This window comes from Leuciscus leuciscus (genome assembly GCF_965113295.1).
Source record: "Leuciscus leuciscus genome assembly, chromosome: 15".
Classification (NCBI taxonomy): domain Eukaryota; kingdom Metazoa; phylum Chordata; class Actinopteri; order Cypriniformes; family Leuciscidae; genus Leuciscus; species Leuciscus leuciscus.
In genome coordinates, this window is record NC_138739.1 from 35,319,085 (window position 1) to 35,336,629 (window position 17,545).

At 47.2% G+C, this 17,545-nt stretch overlaps 2 protein-coding genes across 5 annotated transcripts in view; both read left to right on the plus strand.

Moving 5' to 3' along the window:
- Positions 1-14,881, plus strand: part of LOC309475207 (stonustoxin subunit beta-like) — a 34,876-nt gene extending 19,995 nt beyond the window's left edge. The window contains exons 2-3 of the mRNA XM_082137912.1: positions 14,108-14,154; positions 14,353-14,881. Coding sequence (XP_081994038.1) covers positions 14,108-14,154; positions 14,353-14,873 — 568 coding nt within the window. The 3' untranslated portion in view covers positions 14,874-14,881. The remainder of the gene's footprint in view (positions 1-14,107; positions 14,155-14,352) is intronic.
- LOC309475151 (uncharacterized protein) overlaps positions 1-17,545 on the plus strand; it is a 343,736-nt gene that overhangs the window by 118,018 nt on the left and 208,173 nt on the right. The window lies entirely within an intron of this gene.

Genomic DNA, 17,545 nt, shown 5'->3' on the forward strand with positions numbered 1-17,545 from the left:
CGCGCTGGAGCTCTGGAACTCCTGGAGGGAGAGGGCCTCCAGGAAGAACTCCAGCCCAGCCAGGGGCCACTCTGGCTGGGGACGAAACACAGGCTGAGCTGTGCGCGCTGGAGCTCTGGAACTCCTGGAGGGAGAGGGCCTCCAGGACCGTTCCAAGCCCAGCCAGGGGCCACTCTGGCTGGGGACGATACACAGGCTGAGCTGTGCGTGCTGGAGCTCTGGAACTCCTGGAGGGAGAGGACCTCCAGGAAGAACACAAGCCCAGCAAGGGCCACTCTGGCTGGGGACGAAACACAGGCTGAGCTGTGCGTGCTGGAGCTCTGGAACTCCTGGAGGGAGAGGGCCTCCAGGACCTTTCCAAGCCCAGCCAGGGGCCACTCTGGCTGGGGACGAAACAAAGGCTGAGCTGGGCGCGCTGGAGCTCTGGAACTCATGGAGGGAGAGGGCCTCCAGGAAGAACCCAAGCCCAGGCAGGGGCCACTCTGGCTGGGGACGAAACCCAGGCTGAGCAGGGCACGCTGGAGCTCTGGAACTCCTGGAGGGAGAGGGCCTCCAGGAAGAACCCAAGCCCAGCCAGGGGCCACTCTGGCTGGGGACGAAATCCAGGCTGAGCAGAGCGCACTGGAGCTCTGGAAGTCCTGGCGGGAGAGGGCCTCCAGGAAGAACCCACGCCCAGCCAGGGGCCACTCTTGCTGGGGACGAAACACAGGCTGAGCTGGGTGCGCTGGAGCTCTGGAACTCCTGGAGGGAGAGGGCCTCCAGGAAGAACCCAAGCCCAGGCAGGGGCCACTCTGGCTGGGGACGAAACCCAGGCTGAGCAGGGCGCGCTGGAGCTCTGGAACTCCTGGAGGGAGAGGGCCTCCAGGAAGAACCCAAGCCCAGCCAGGGGCCACTCTGGCTGGGGACGAAACACAGGCTGAGCTGTGCGCGCTGGAGCTCTGGAACTCCTGGAGGGAGAGGGCCTCCAGGACCGTTCCAAGCCCAGCCAGATGCCACTCTGGCTGGGGACGAAACACAGGCTGAGCTGGGCGCGCTGGAGCTCTGGTACTCCTGGAGGGAGAGGGCCTCCTGGAAGAACCCAAGCCCAGGCAGGGGCCACTCTGGCTGGGGAGGAAACCCAGGCTGAGCTGTGCGCGCTGGAGCTCTGGAACTCCTGGAGGGAGAGGGCCTCCAGGACCGTTCCAAGCCCAGGCAGGGGCCACTCTGGCTGGGGACGAAACCCAGGCTGAGCAGGGCGCGGTGGAGCTCTGGAACTTCTGGAGGGAGAGGGCCTCCAGGAAGAACCCAAGCTCAGCCAGGGGCCACTCTGGCTGGGGACGAAATCCAGGCTGAGCAGAGCGCGCTGGAGCTCTGGAAGTCCTGGCGGGAGAGGGCCTCCAGGAAGAACCCAAGCCCAGCCAGGGGCCACTCTGGCTGGGGACGAAACACAGGCTGAGCTGTGCGCGCTGGAGCTCTGGAACTCCTGGAGGGAGAGGGCCTCCAGGACCGTTCCAAGCCCAGCCAGGGGCCACTCTGGCTGGGGACGAAACACAGGCTGAGCTGGGCGCGCTGGAGCTCTGGAACTCCTGGAGGGAGAGGGCCTCCAGGACCGTTCCAAGCCCAGCCAGGGGCCACTCTGGCTGGGGACGAAACACAGGCTGAGCTGGGCGCGCTGGAGCTCTGGTACTCCTGGAGGGAGAGGGCCTCCAGGACCGTCCCAAGCCCAGCCAGGGGCCACTCTTGCTGGGGACGAAACACAGGCTGAGCTGGGCGCGCTGGAGCTCTGGAACTCCTGGAGGGAGAGGGCTGGAGTCTTAAGGACCAGGACCTTTGTTGGGGTCTCTGCCCGGAACTCTGGTTCTCCTAGTCGGGCAGAGGGTGGACCTAGGTGGGGGTCCATGCCCGGTGCTCTGGTTCTCTGACTCTGGGCAGAGGGTGGACCAAAGGTCGGGGTCCCTGCCCAGAGCTCTGGTTCTCTGAGTCGGGCTGAAGCCGGAGAGCCTCGGCCGGAGAGAACCAGAGAACCAGAGCGGCCGCCAAAACCTAAGTCGATTTTGGGTTACCAGTGGCCCGGTTCTCTGGTGGCGCGGGGTGGCTAGGTCAATAATGCCCGGGCTTAAGTTTGGGACCCCCGGGTTCGCCTGGTGCACGGGTGAGGGTGGAGGCCGGGGCTGAGGGGTAGCTCTGGTTCTCCGAGTCGGGCGGGAGGGTGGACCAGGGTGGGGGTCCCTGTCCGGAGCTCTGGTTCTCTGAGTCGGGCAGAGGGTGGACCAGGGTGGGGGTCCCTGCCCGGAGCTCTGGTTCTCCGAGTCGGGCATAGGGTGGACCAGGGTGGGGGTCCCTGCCCGGAGCTCTGGTTCTCTGAGTCGGGCAGAGGGTGGACCAGGGATGGGGTCCCTGCCCGGAGCTCTGGTTCTCCAAGTCAGGCAGAGGGTGGACCAGGATGGGTGTCCCTGCCTGGAGCTCTGGTTCTCTGAAACGGGCAGAGGGTGGACCAGGGTGGGGGGTCCCTGCCCGGAGCTCTGGTTCTCCGAGTCGGGCAGAGGGTGGACCAGGGTGGGGGTCCCTGCCCGGAGCTCTGGTTCTCTGAGTCGGGCAGAGGGTGGACCAGGGATGGGGTCCCTGCCCGGAGCTCTGGTTCTCCAAGTCAAGCAGAGGGTGGACCAGGGTGGGTGTCCCTGCCTGGAGCTCTGGTTCTCTGAAACGGGCAGAGGTTGGACCAGGGTGGGGGGTCCCTGCCCCGGAGCTCTGGTTCTCTGAGTCGGGCAGAGGTTGGACCAGGGTGGGGGGTCCCTGCCCCGGAGCTCTGGTTCTCTGAGTCGGGCAGAGGGTGGACCAGGGTGGGGGTCCCTGGCCGGAGCTCTGGTTCTCCAAGTCAGGCAGAGGGTGGACCAGGGTGGGGGTCCCTGCCCGGAGCTCTAGTTCTCCGAGTCGGGCAGAGGGTGTACCAGGGTGGGGGTCCCTGCCCGGAGCTCTGGTTTTCTGAGTCGGGCTGAGGGTGGACCAGGGTGGGGGCCACTGCTTAGAAAATTTCTAAGTCGAAAACAGCATCCCACCTGTATCTTATACGACAGGGTCCCTGTGGGCTCTCCGTGGACATGTCATTACCAGGCTTTGACCAGGTGTATCTCAGGAACTAAGCCGACTTGGAGATCCAAACTCTGGGCATGGGGAGGTACCAGTGGGACCCCCATGACCCCAGAGTATGGAGCCCCAAGTCGGCTTCGTTCCCAAGATACACCCGGTCAAACTCAGCATCCCACCTGTAGCTTATTAAGTTACTCACTGGCCTTCAGCAGATATGCTGAAATCCCCAATTCTTTACAGGGATTCACCGTCTGAAAATGACTAAGTCAAAAACAGCATCCCACCTGTAACTTATTCGACAGAGCCCCTGTAGGCTGTCCGTGGACAGTATGAATTTATGCAAATTTTGCACAATTAATGGGTGAAATGTACATCAGTGTGTTGTATTGTGTCCCCTGAGTGGTGTACAGTAGGTTTGACCACAAATAGCCACTTTATTGATGAAATATGACCTTTTAATGCAATGTCCACGGGGAGCCTACAGGGGCTCCGTCAAATAAGTTGCAGGTGGGACTTCAGCACATATGCTGAAATCCCCAATTCTTTACGGGGATTCACCGTCTGAAAATGACTAAGTCAAAAACAGCATCCCACCTGCAACTTATTCGACAGAGCCCCTGTAGGCTGTCCGTGGACAGTATGAATTTATGCAAATTTTGCACAATTAATGGGTGAAATGTACATCAGTGTGTTGTATTGTGTCCCCTGAGTGGTGTACAGTAGGTTTGACCACAAATAGCCACTTTATTGATGAAATATGACCTTTTAATGCAATGTCCACGGGGAGCCTACAGGGGCTCCGTCAAATAAGTTGCAGGTGGGACTTCAGCACATATGCTGAAATCCCCAATTCTTTACAGGGATTCACCGTCTGAAAATGACTAAGTCAAAAACAGCATCCCACCTTTAACTTATTCGACAGAGCCCCTTTAGGCTGTCCGTGGACAGTATGAATTCATGCAAATTTTGCACAATTAATGGGTGAAATGTACATCAGTGTGTTGTATTGTGTCCCCTGAGTGGTGTACAGTAGGTTTGACCACAAATAGCCACTATATATATGAAATATGACCTTTTAATGCAATGTCCACGGGGAGCCTACAGGGGCTCCGTCAAATAAGTTGCAGGTGGGACTTCAGCACATATGCTGAAATCCCCAATTCTTTACGGGGATTCACCGTCTGAAAATGACTAAGTCAAAAACAGCATCCCACCTGTAACTTATTCGACAGAGCCCCTGTAGGCTGTCCGTGGACAGTATGAATTTATGCTAATTTTGCACATTTAATGGGTGAATTGTACATCAGTTTGTGGGGCTGTGTCCCCTGAGCGGTGTACAGTAGGTTTGACCACAAATAACCACTTTATTTTTGAAAAATTTCCTTTTAATGCAATTTCCACGGACAACCTAGGAATAGGCTGTCAGGGGACACTTTAGGCACTTTGTGGACAAAAGGCATGGATTATAGGCTGTAAGGGGGACGTTTAGGCTGTCCATGGACAGAGGGCGTTTTCAGCATCGATCCCCGCCCCCTGGCTTCGTTTAGGCTGTAAGAGGACAAATAGGCTCTCCGTGGACGGCACCGCCCATCCCGTGACTTCGGCCAATGGCGCGGGGCGGGTGGGCGGGAGATAGGCTGTAAGGGGGACGTTTACCGTCTGAAAATGTCTAAGTCGAAAACAGCATCCCACCTGCAACTTATTCGACAGAGCCCCTGTAGGCTGTCCGTGGACAGTATGAATTTATGCAAATTTTGCACAATTAATGGGTGAAATGTACATCAGTGTGTTGTATTGTGTCCCCTGAGTGGTGTACAGTAGGTTTGACCACAAATAGCCACTTTATTGATGAAATATGACCTTTTAATGCAATGTCCACGGGGAGCCTACAGGGGCTCCGTCAAATAAGTTGCAGGTGGGACTTCAGCACATATGCTGAAATCCCCAATTCTTTACAGGGATTCACCGTCTGAAAATGACTAAGTCGAAAACAGCATCCCACCTGTAACTTATTCGACAGAGCCCCTGTAGGCTGTCCGTGGACAGTGTGAATTTATGCAAATTTTGCACAATTAATGGGTGAAATGTACATCAGTGTGTTGTATTGTGTCCCCTGAGTGGTGTACAGTAGGCTTGACCACAAATAGCCACTTTATTGATGAAATATGACCTTTTAATGCAATGTCCACGGGGAGCCTACAGGGGCTCCGTCAAATAAGTTGCAGGTGGGACTTCAGCACATATGCTGAAATCCCCAATTCTTTACAGGGATTCACCGTCTGAAAATGACTAAGTCGAAAACAGCATCCCACCTGTAACTTATTCGACAGAGCCCCTGTAGGCTGTCCGTGGACAGTGTGAATTTATGCAAATTTTGCACAATTAATGGGTGAAATGTACATCAGTGTGTTGTATTGTGTCCCCTGAGTGGTGTACAGTAGGCTTGACCACAAATAGCCACTTTATTGATGAAATATGACCTTTTAATGCAATGTCCACGGGGAGCCTACAAGGGCTCCGTCAAATAAGTTGCAGGTGGGACTTCAGCACATATGCTGAAATCCCCAATTCTTTACAGGGATTCACCGTCTGAAAATGACTAAGTCGAAAACAGCATCCCACCTGTAACTTATTCGACAGAGCCCCTTTAGGCTGTCCGTGGACAGTGTGAATTTATGCAAATTTTGCACAATTAATGGGTGAAATGTACATCAGTGTGTTGTATTGTGTCCCCTGAGTGGTGTACAGTAGGTTTGATCACAAATAACCACTTTATTGATGAAATATGACCTTTTAATGCAATGTCCACGGACAGCGTACAGGGGCTCCGTCGAATAAGTTACAGGTGGGCTCCGAACTTTGAACGGCTATAACTCGGGGACCCGGCCGCCTAGCAACACCAAACTCGGGTCAAAGTAGGGTCTCGAAGGGCCCTCTCCGACGGGCCCTAGCCCGAGGCTCTAGCGCCCCCACGGTCCGAGATACGGGGCCCAACAGGAAAGGGTGCACTTCGGAAGGAAGGGTCCCAGCGGCTCGGGGCTCTGGGGTCTGAGAGGGCCCCTAGGGGCCCCTCACCACCCCGAAGGACGATCCGCTGGGACTCGTCCTTTCCGAGATATCGACCGTTTTGTCCAAAATTCCCTTATGTATAACCGGTTGTATCTTTGGGGATAAGCCGAGTTGGAGCTCCAAACTCCGGGCATGGGGAGGGCCCTTAGGGCCCCTTCTGACCCCACCGTCCCCAGCTCCTGGACCCTTCCGTTTCCGAGATACGGCCACTTCCGGTCCAGCTTTGACCGGGTGTATCTTGGGTGTTGAGCGGAATTGGAGCTCCAAACTCCGGGCGTCGGGAGGCACCCATGGGGCCCCCATGACCCCAGAGTATGGAGCCCCAAATCGGCTTCGTTCCTGAGATATGGCAACTTCCTGTGGAACTTTGAGCGGGTGTGTCTTGGGAACGAAGCCGACTTGGAGCTCCAAACTCTGGGCATGGGGAGGTACCAGTGGGCCCCCCATGACCCCAGAGTATGGAGCCCCAAATCGGCTTTGTTCCTGAGATATGGCAACTTCCTGTGGAACTTTGAGCGGGTGTGTCTTGGGAACGAAGCCGACTTGGAGCTCCAAACTCTGGGCATGGGGAGGTACCAGTGGGCCCCCTATGACCCCAGAGTATGGAGCCCCAAATCGGCTTTGTTCCTGAGATATGGCAACTTCCTGTGGAACTTTGAGCGGGTGTGTCTTGGGAACGAAGCCGTCTTGGAGCTCCATACTCCGGGCATGGGTAGGTACCCACGGGTCCCCCATGACCCCAGAGTATGGAGCCCCAAATCGGCTTCGTTCCTGAGATATGGCAACTTCCTGTGGAACTTTGAGCGGGTGTGTCTTGGGAACGAAGCCGACTTGGAGCTCCATACTCTGGGCATTGGGGGGTACCAGTGGGACCCCCATGACCCCAGAGTATGGAGCCCCAAGTCGGCTTCGTTCCCAAGATACACCCGGTCAAACTCAGCATCCCACCTGTAGCTTAATAAGTTACTCACTGGCCTTCAGCAGATATGCTGAAATCCCCAATTCCTTACAGGGATTCACCCGCTGAAAATGTCTAAGTCGAAAACAGCATCCCACCTGTAACTTATTCGACAGAGCCCCTGTAGGCTGTCCGTGGACAGTGTGAATTTATGCAAATTTTGCACAATTAATGGGTGAAATGTACATCAGTGTGTTGTATTGTGTCCCCTGAGTGGTGTACAGTAGGTTTGACCACAAATAGCCACTTTATTGATGAAATATGACCTTTTAATGCAATGTCCACGGGGAGCCTACAGGGGCTCCGTCAAATAAGTTGCAGGTGGGACTTCAGCACATATGCTGAAATCCCCAATTCTTTACAGGGATTCACCGTCTGAAAATGACTAAGTCGAAAACAGCATCCCACCTGTAACTTATTCGACAGAGCCCCTGTAGGCTGTCCGTGGACAGTGTGAATTTATGCAAATTTTGCACAATTAATGGGTGAAATGTACATCAGTTCGTTGTATTGTGTCCCCTGAGTGGTGTACAGTAGGTTTGACCACAAATAGCCACTTTATTGATGAAATATGACCTTTTAATGCAATGTCCACGGGGAGCCTACAGGGGCTCCGTCAAATAAGTTGCAGGTGGGACTTCAGCACATATGCTGAAATCCCCAATTCTTTACAGGGATTCACCGTCTGAAAATGACTAAGTCGAAAACAGCATCCCACCTGTAACTTATTCGACAGAGCCCCTGTAGGCTGTCCGTGGACAGTGTGAATTTATGCAAATTTTGCACAATTAATGGGTGAAATGTACATCAGTGTGTTGTATTGTGTCCCCTGAGTGGTGTACAGTAGGTTTGACCACAAAAAAAAATCAAAGGCATGAAGAATAGGCTGTCAGGGGACACCATAGGCACTTTGTGGACGTAGGGATGAAGAGTAGGCTGTCAGGGGACACCATAGGCACTTTGTGGACAAAGGGATGAAGAATAGGCTGTCAGGGGACACCATAGGCACTTTGTGGACCTAGGGATGAAGAATAGGCTGTCAGGGGACATCATAGGCACTTTGTGGACAAACCGATGAAGAATAGGCTGTCAGGGGACATCGTAGGCACTTTGTGGACAAACCGATGAAGAATAGGCTGTCAGGGGACACCATAGGCACTTCGTGGACAAACCGATGAAGAATAGGCTGTCAGGGGACATCACAGGCACTTTGTGGACAAACCGATGAAGAATAGGCTGTCAGGGGACACCGTAGGCACTTTGTGGACAAACCGATGAAGAATAGGCTGTCAGGGGACACCGTAGGCACTTCGTGGACAAACAGATGAAGAATAGGCTGTCAGGGGACGCAATAGGCACTTCGTGGACAAAAGGAATGAATTATAGGCTGGAAGGGGACAAATAGGCTCTCCGTGGACGTCCCCGCCCACCCCGCGACTTCGGCCAATGGCGTGGTGCGGGTGGGCGGGAGATAGGCTGCAAGGGGGACGTTTAGGCTGTCCGTGGGCAGAGGGCGTTTCCGGGATCGATCCCCGCCCCCTGGCTTCGTTTAGGCTGTAAGGGGACAAATAGGCTCTCCGTGGACTGCCCCGCCCACCCCGTGACTTCGGCCAATGGCGCGGGGCCTGTAAGGGTGAATAGGCTGCAAGGGGGACGTTTAGGCTGTCCGTGGGCAGAGGGCGTTTCCGGGATCGATCCCCGCCCCCTGGCTTCGTTTAGGCTGTAAGGGGACAAATAGGCTCTCCGTGGACTGCCCCGCCCACCCCGTGACTTCGGCCAATGGCGCGGGGCCTGTAAGGGTGAATAGGCTGCAAGGGGGACGTTTAGGCTGTCCGTGGGCAGAGGGCGTTTCCGCGATCGATCCCCGCCCCCTGGCTTCGTTTAGGCTGTAAGGGGACAAATAGGCTCTCCGCGGACTGCCCCGCCCACCCCGTGACTTCGGCCAATGGCGCGGGGCCTGTAAGGGTGAATAGGCTGCAAGGGGGACGTTTAGGCTGTCCGTGGGCAGAGGGCGTTTCCGCGATCGATCCCCGCCCCCTGGCTTCGTTTAGGCTGTAAGTGGACAAATAGGCTCTCCGTGGACGGCCCCGCCCACCCCGTGACTTCGGCCAATGGCGCGGAGCCTGTAAGGGTGAATAGGCTGTAAGGGGGACGTTTAGGCACTCCGTGGACGCCCACCCCCAACTTATTCGACGCCCGTCGAATAGGTTGCGGGTGGGACGTCGGTGAGCCACCTGGTGGCCGGTGCCCGAACTGCGGTTTTGGGGAGGTAACTTCTGGCCCCTCCCATACGGCCCCTGGGGGGTCTAGAGTCTTGGGACCACCTCTCAGGGGACCTTGGGGGCGGCCCCTATCTGGAAGGGGCGTCGCGGGGCCCCGCAAAAATCGTCCAGGGGGCGCTGCGCAGCGTCCACGAAGTGCGTCCCACTCTGCGTCATTTGAGTGGCGCCGTGGACCCTCTTCAAAATGACTTCCCTAAAGGGAGCAAAGGCAGCTGTGAAAATAAATCTGCATTGTTTATCCTTTTGATCTTTCATCCAAAAAATTCACAAAATTCTAACCTTTCATTGAAGTAAAACAATTGAATATCTCTGAAGTATATTCCCACACTATATAAACACACTATGTAAGTATATATAAACACGAAGGCTAATTTCCATTAATAATTAATCACAATGAGTAAAACTCAAAAGATTGTTGAGCTTCACAAAATAGAAAGTGGCGGTATTCAAATTTTTTTTTAAGAATAATTAAAGGAGAAGTTCACTTTTAAAAAAACTTTTGCTGATAATTTACTCACCCCCATGTCATCCAAGATGTCCATGTCTTTCTTTCTTCAGTCGAAAAGAAATTAAGGTTTTTGATGAAAACATTCCAGGATTTTTTCACATATTATGGATTCCATTGGGACCCAAACGGTTCAAGGTCCAAATGACAGTTTCATTGCCGCTTCAAAGGGCTTTAAACGATACCAGACGATGAATAAGGGTCTTATCTAGCGAAACGATCGGTCATTTCAAAAATAAAATAAAAAGTTGACGTTTTATAAGCACAAATGTTCGGCTTGCTCTGTTCTGTGATGCGCGTTCGTGACGTCACGTAATACGCAATTACGTTGAAAAGGTCACGCTTGAAAAATTGAAGAAAATGTTCTTTTTGGCTTTTTAATATTAAAACACTCAGGATGCGCACACGAAATGGGCATTTTAAACGATAAACTGACACAAATACATTTGAAAATGTTTATATGGTCCTCCTTCCGCACATTTGTAAACACATCAAACTTGACCTTTTCAACGTAATTGCGTATTACGTGACGTCACGAACGCGCATCACAGAACAGAGCAAGGCGAACATTTGTGCTTATAAAACGTCAACTTTTTATTTTATTTTTGAAATGACCGATCGTTTCGCTAGATAAGACCCTTATTCATCGTCTGGTATCGTTTAAAGCCCTTTGAAGCGGCAATGAAACTGTCATTTGGACCTTGAACCGTTTGGGTCCCAATGGAATCCATAATATGTGGAAAAATCCTGGAATGTTTTCATCAAAAACCTTAATTTCTTTTCGACTGAAGAAAGAAAGACATGGACATCTTGGATGACATGGGGGTGAGTAAATTATCAGCAAAAAACTTCTCCTTTAAGAAGTTCCAATCAACTAAAGATGTTATGAATCTGCCTGGAAGAGGACATGTGTCTATCGTCCTAATGCATGATGAGAAGGAAAGCTTGAGTGGCCAAAGACTCTCAAAGGATTGGAGATGGAGAATTGCAGAGATTAGCTGAGTCTTGGGGTCAGAAAGCCTAAAAAAAATAATGTATCAAACAGCCCCTACATCACCACAAGTTGTCCAAAAACAAACTCCAGCAGATTCAGTTGTCAGACACTACTGAAATTTCAAACAGGACTGATTTCTGTGGTCAGATGAAACTTAAAAAAAAAGAGCTGTTTGGCAGCAAACCCACCAGATGGGTTTGGTGAAAACAGGGATAAAAAAGTACCCCATGTCCACGGTTAAATATACCACTGGATTTTCAATGTTGTGGGCCTATTTTTTGCTGGAGGTCCTGGACATCTTGTTCAGAGACATGTTATCATGGATTCTTGAAAATACCAACGGATAAAAAATCATAACCTGACCATTTCTGCTAGAAATCTTATAATGGGCTGTGATTGGATCTTCCATCAGGACAATGATTTAAAAAAACACTCCATCAAAATCAACCCCAAAAAATGTGTCACTGAGCACAGAATGAAGCTTCTGGCTTGGCCAACCCAGTCCCTGAACTGAATCCTTTAGAAAATGAGTGGGGTGAACTGAAGAGATGCACCAGCAGGGACCTGGGATACTGAAGGATCTGGAGAGATTCTGTATGGAGGAATGGTCTTTGATCTCTTGTCAGGTGTTCTCCAAACTCATCAGGCATTATAGAAGAAGACTCAGAGCAGATCTTGGGAAAAGGATGTTGCAATAATTGTGGCCAATGTGATCTAAAGAAAAACATTAATTTCATAATGATATTTTCCCCCTTATTTCAATTGTTATCTATATATTTAGACTAGGGCTGAACAATTAATCGCACTTAACATGTAATCGCACTTAAATCGAGATGGCTTATTGCGATTTTAAAATCGCAAAGGCTGCTATTATTATTATTATTATTATTTTATTATTTTTTTCATTTATTTTTTTCAGATTGTCATTGATGTAAAACTCTGTAAACGCTGCTCCATCTGAAAGCACTGTGGGCTTGAGTCACTTATAACGTGCATTTGAAAAAACAACATGCATCAAACATCTTTCCAAAACATGAGAAGCATTTATGAACCTCGTGTCCAACAACAGACAACATTTAATAACATGCATTTACTCCAAACTCATTTCATTACGACAGTTGAGCTCATCCTTCTGTGAGATGATGTGCCTTCTTACACAGAATAAGGCAGTTGTGTATTTATAAGTCATGTTTAATCAAAGCGTTTCAATCTTCTGATTATTCAGCTACAGCGATAGGGATTTCCTGGAATGATGCTCATTATTGTACTTCTGCAGCGGGGCATTTTTATCGTGTTTGCATGAGAGCGCCCTCTGGCGTTCAAATGGGGCAGTATTTACTACCAATCAGCCGCACTCCACTGACAAGCTGTGCATAAAATAATCGTAGCCTTTGCCAAATCGCGTGCGGTTTTATCGCGATTAATCGTTCAGCCCTAATTTAGACCACTTTAATTGTTGATTGTTATCAGGATGTGAAGAGACTTTCAACCAGTATAACAAAAAAAATTCTGGTAAAAAAATTGCCTACCTTATCTTTAATCAGATTATCAAAGGTTTAAACAACTCAATCCAGCCTATGTTAATTCGTACACATTTGAAAACGGCGTTTTCGTTTTAAAAACACTCTCCGTCCACATTAGCATTTTCAAGCATTTTCCAAAAGTCTCTCGTCCAGGGGTGCGTTTCCCGAAAGCATCGTTGGCCAACTATGGTCGCAAGTTCATCGCAATGTCCATTGAACTCTATTGGCAACGAGGGAACTTGCGACCATAGTTGGCTAACGATGCTTTCGGGAAACGCACCCCAGACTGAAACATCGGAAAACGCAGAATTCTTTCACTGAACGAATCTCACCTTTCACTGATGTTTCCAGGTCGCACTCAGTGACCATATGTTTGGTCTAAAACGCAACTGCTCTCATGTTTTACCGCAGGACAGCAAATGTGAGTAAATTCTGTCATCTTTGTAGGACTGTGATATGAAGAGTGTGCAAAGTAACATATTTTAGCAACTGTGTGAAAGTGAATAGCACATAACAGGCACAATACTGGTATAAACTATTGGTACAATATGAGTCACGTGACTAAACTTACGTCTTCGTTTTTAAATACCTCCGGTTATATAGTCCACACTACAATGCGAAAACGCCGTTTTCAAATTTATCCACTTTGGAGAGCGTTTTCAAAAAGCTTTGTTTTCGTTAATAAAAACGCTGTCTCAGTGTGGACAGAAGTCCAAAACGGAGAGAAAAAGATGCGTTTTCAAACGAAAACGTATTAGTGTGGATAAGACCTCAATCTGAATGAATTTTCAGTGTGTAAGTTCATGGCTACAAGTTTGCTTAAAAAATGGGTTATTAGGATCCATGTAAAAGTATAGCTGCCAGCAGCATTTACGGGGGCCAAGTGCATCAGATGCAAAGTGATGAGCTAAGCGAGCATGGCAAGGATTCATGTTAGCATTGCCAATATATTGCATAAAATACTATGCTTTGCCTTGATATCAACTTTGACAATGAGTTACAGTATATAAAAATGGTTTGAGATAACAAAAGCTTTTAATAACTCTTTGCCAGCATGGTCTCATGATGACATGTGTGAAATTTGACTGACTGAAAAAAGTCAGTCAAATTCAGTCTGAATTGAAGTCAGTCACTGTTGAAAAATATACCACTGGATTCTGTAGGACCCAAGGAAAAGAACGAGGTGAGATTCATGGCTATTAGACAAAATTTGCAAACGCTGTAGGCTTATTTGTCGATTTTATTATATCCGGCCCAAAAGAGCATAGGTTGTTTCAGGGCATAGTGCCGAAGACACAAATCAACTTTCGTAACAATATGCTAAAGCTTTCATAAAATACAGCATTTTATGACAAAATTCAAAATGCCCAATGCCCAAAATGGCTAACATGGGACAATTTGGTATTGTTTGACTCTTTTTTGTAACTTTTTGCAACTTTTTGCTAGCATAGTCTGAACATGATTTAAGCAATGTTGGTGAAAAAATGGACAAACCATCAAAATGGTTGAAAAATCCATCACAGAAAATAACATAATATGGTGCAATCGACTTGTCATGAGCCACGGAATCATACTTTTCTTCAAAACCTTAGTTCAAAAGTTATTAGCATAGACATGAGTGAAAATTTGTTGTGTTGTATTTAAGACTTATTTCTTCCTTTTTGCTGAGTCAGATGAATAGAATATTTATGCTTTTTTTTCTTCCGACAGTCTGGATCATGGAGGAGAGACCATGATTAAAGAAGGACTACAAAAATGTAGGTCTACACACATACCTTTTATTCACAGGACACTATCCATTTCACAATAGACTAGAATAAGGTCTCAAATATTAAAGGTTCTGATTGTGTATATGCTGTCAAAAATATTTATGTGGAGCCGAAAAGTACTTCTATGGCCAATCTGATTCTTGAAAATATTTTCTGGCCTTATTAATGTTGTTTTCTTGTGTCCAGATTTCTGTCGTCTCACACTGGATCCAAACACGGTACACAATAGTCTCTCCATTGTAGAGGGCAACAAAAAGTTGGTATGTAATCCTGATCATCAAGTGAATTATGACGGCCGTCCGCAGGTTCTGTGTAAAGAGCGTCTGACTGGACGCTGTTACTGGGAGGCTGAATGGACTGGGTTGGGTGATGTGGCAGTGGCATATAAAAGAATCAACAGGAAAGGAGACAATGGTTTCTGTAGGTTCGGAGACAATGAAAATTCCTGGATTCTGAGCTTCTTTAGGGAGACACTGAACACCTGGCATAATGGTAAGGTAACACACATACCTGCCCCATCACCTCCCTATACCAGAGCAGGAGTGTATGTGGACGAGCCGGCCGGCATTCTGTCCTTCTACGGCATCACTGACACACTCAGACACTTAAACACATTCAACACCACATTCACTGAACACATCTATGCTGGATTTGTGCTTTATGAAAATTCAGTGTCTCTGTGTGATGTTGAACAAGAGGATGAATAATTTCTGTTCTCTACTCTTGAGGCACTATTAAAAATGTATACACGTCGTTATATAACAAAATGTCAAACCAAGTGTCAAGTTTAAAAAAATTTTGCTCACGTACCCTTTTCAAAACATTTCACAAAATGAGGTTTAAGTTTATATAGATAGCACTTGAGAAGGGAATCACCAGAACGTCTCATTGGAAGCTCAATAACTCTAAAAAAATTAACTGTTAAGTTAGAAATGAACCACTTACTTGAATGCTATATAAAGAAAGCTATTACAGAAAATTCTTATTCGAATAATTGGGAGTTATTTAAGTACGAATTCTCAAAATTGTTAAGGTCTTATGTTAGTTCCTATCAGAGCCGATCCGCCCTATACGCACACTACGCAAGCTGCGTAGGGCCCCGCAAATTACTCAAGGCCCCGCCTCCCCCTCGTGTCAAAGCGCGTCAATCAAAGTTTACAACATCGTTGAGAAATGAGAAAATGAAGCGGAACTATCCTTCTGGTCACGAAGAAAGAGGAAAAAACACTATGCGAGTGAATTGTGGGAACAGCAATCAGGTAGACTGAGTTTGCTTGTTTATAAACTGCAGCTGGGAAAAGATAACCGCGTCGCACGTTAACATGCGTTCATATGCGCGTGCACGAAATGAAACGCGCACTTTCCAAAATAAACTACAATAGCGGGATGACAATCCTCATTATAGGCGTAGGCACACATACCTTTAAAACAAGACAATGATCATCTACTCTCCAAGTCAAGGTTAAGTTACAACTCTGCAATGCCAGATGGAAAACAATGTATTGGCTTTATAGTCTATATTGCAATTAAGATTTTGATTGACTGGACATACTGGTCAATATGGATGCACATCCCTCAGTAAATAATAACCTTCAAGTATTAAGTATTGCTGTTATCATTTAAAATACAGTGACATGCTGTGGCAATTTTAGCTAGTTTTATTCATTCACAGCACAGGATGCATTTGTGATTTCAAGAATTCAATTTGTTGTATTTGAAGTGTGAATACTTAATACACATATACCTTTATTATATTACCTTTATAATATTATTACTCAGCAAGTAAACAAAAGCGTAAATATCTACGTAATAAAATACAAATTCTGATATTGGGGTTCCAATCATGCACTGAACCTTGATTAATTAACAAGGTTAATTCTTCACTGTTTTCCAGCTGTATATACAGTTTTATCATTGCTTTTGTTGTCAGGATTAGTAACTTGCCATTTTGTGACATTTGGAGTTCATTTTCTATAAAAAATCTTATTGGCATTGTGTATTGTCTACAAGTATTGAGGTCTCTGCATTCACATTATGCTTAACATCTGACATGTAGATATGGTGTCTCGCAAAACATCTATAGTATAAAGTACATGGATTTCCCAAGTAAAGCACATACCATAAATGTGTGGTATAATTTAATATTATATTGTTTGAGTGAAATGTAATGCAAAGGAAATTTCAACTAAATTGATACTACCCAACCTTTTACTAGCCAAGTTAAAATACTTTCACCTAACTTAGTTAAGTAACACTTAATTCCATATGTGAAATTAACTTAAAAAATATGCATGTGAAATTAAAAAAAAAGTAAATTTTACTTATTGTTTATTTAGTGTGAGTCAGGTAGGAGGGCCCCTTAATTTTTTTTTGCTTAGGGCCCCAGGGAGGTCAGGATCGGCTCTGGTTCCTATGTCCGGGCTGGAAGGGCAGAGGAGGAGCATGCTAAATCAAGCATTTCTACTATTATGTAGAAGGGGTTAGATATGCTTTCAAAAGAAGATCAATTAAGTCTGGCAGAATTGCAGAACAAATTAGACGAGATCTATAAAAGAAAAGCTGAGGGCACATTTATTCGCTCCAGAAAGAAATGGCTCGAGGAGGAGTAAAATTCTGCATATTTTTTCTGCTTGGAAAAACAACGTGCTAATTACAATACTGTACATCAAATCAGAATTAATGGCACCGTTACCTCTGATTCGAAGGTGATTTCTAAATTCTGCTCAGTAATCTATAGTAAGGTTTATACCTGTAATTTCTCTGAACAATCAACGTCCTCTTTTTTTGCCTAGAGTAAAAAAAGAGTATACTACCAGAAAATAAAGATCTATGTGACAAACCTCTAAGTATTAAAGAAATAACAGATTCAATTGACCATTTAAAAAATAACAAAAAATAAAAAATAATCTCTTGGGACGGATGGGCTTACTGGAGAATTTTATAAGTGCCTTGCCCAAAAAATGGCGCCGTTTTGTTAAACGTATTTAATGAAAGTATTTCCGTTGGCCAGCTTCCACCAAGCTTAAATAAGGGTCTTAGACTCGATTATTGATCAAACGCAATCTGGTTTAATGAAGAACAGACATATTTCCAATAATATTAGATTAGTTTTAGATGTTCTTGATTATGCTCATCTGATTTCGGATCAAAGTTATATTTTATTTTGGGATTTCTACAAAGTATTTGATACTCTTGAGCACAAATGTATTTATATTTTTTGTGATGGCGGTCAGAACTTTATATTGTAATGCCAACAGTTCAATTAAATTAAAACATGGGACTTCTACTAGATTTATGTCAAAAGGGGTATACGTCAAGGTTGTCCTATATCTCCCCCTATTTGTTCCTATTAGCAGCTCAACTCTTAGACCATATCAAG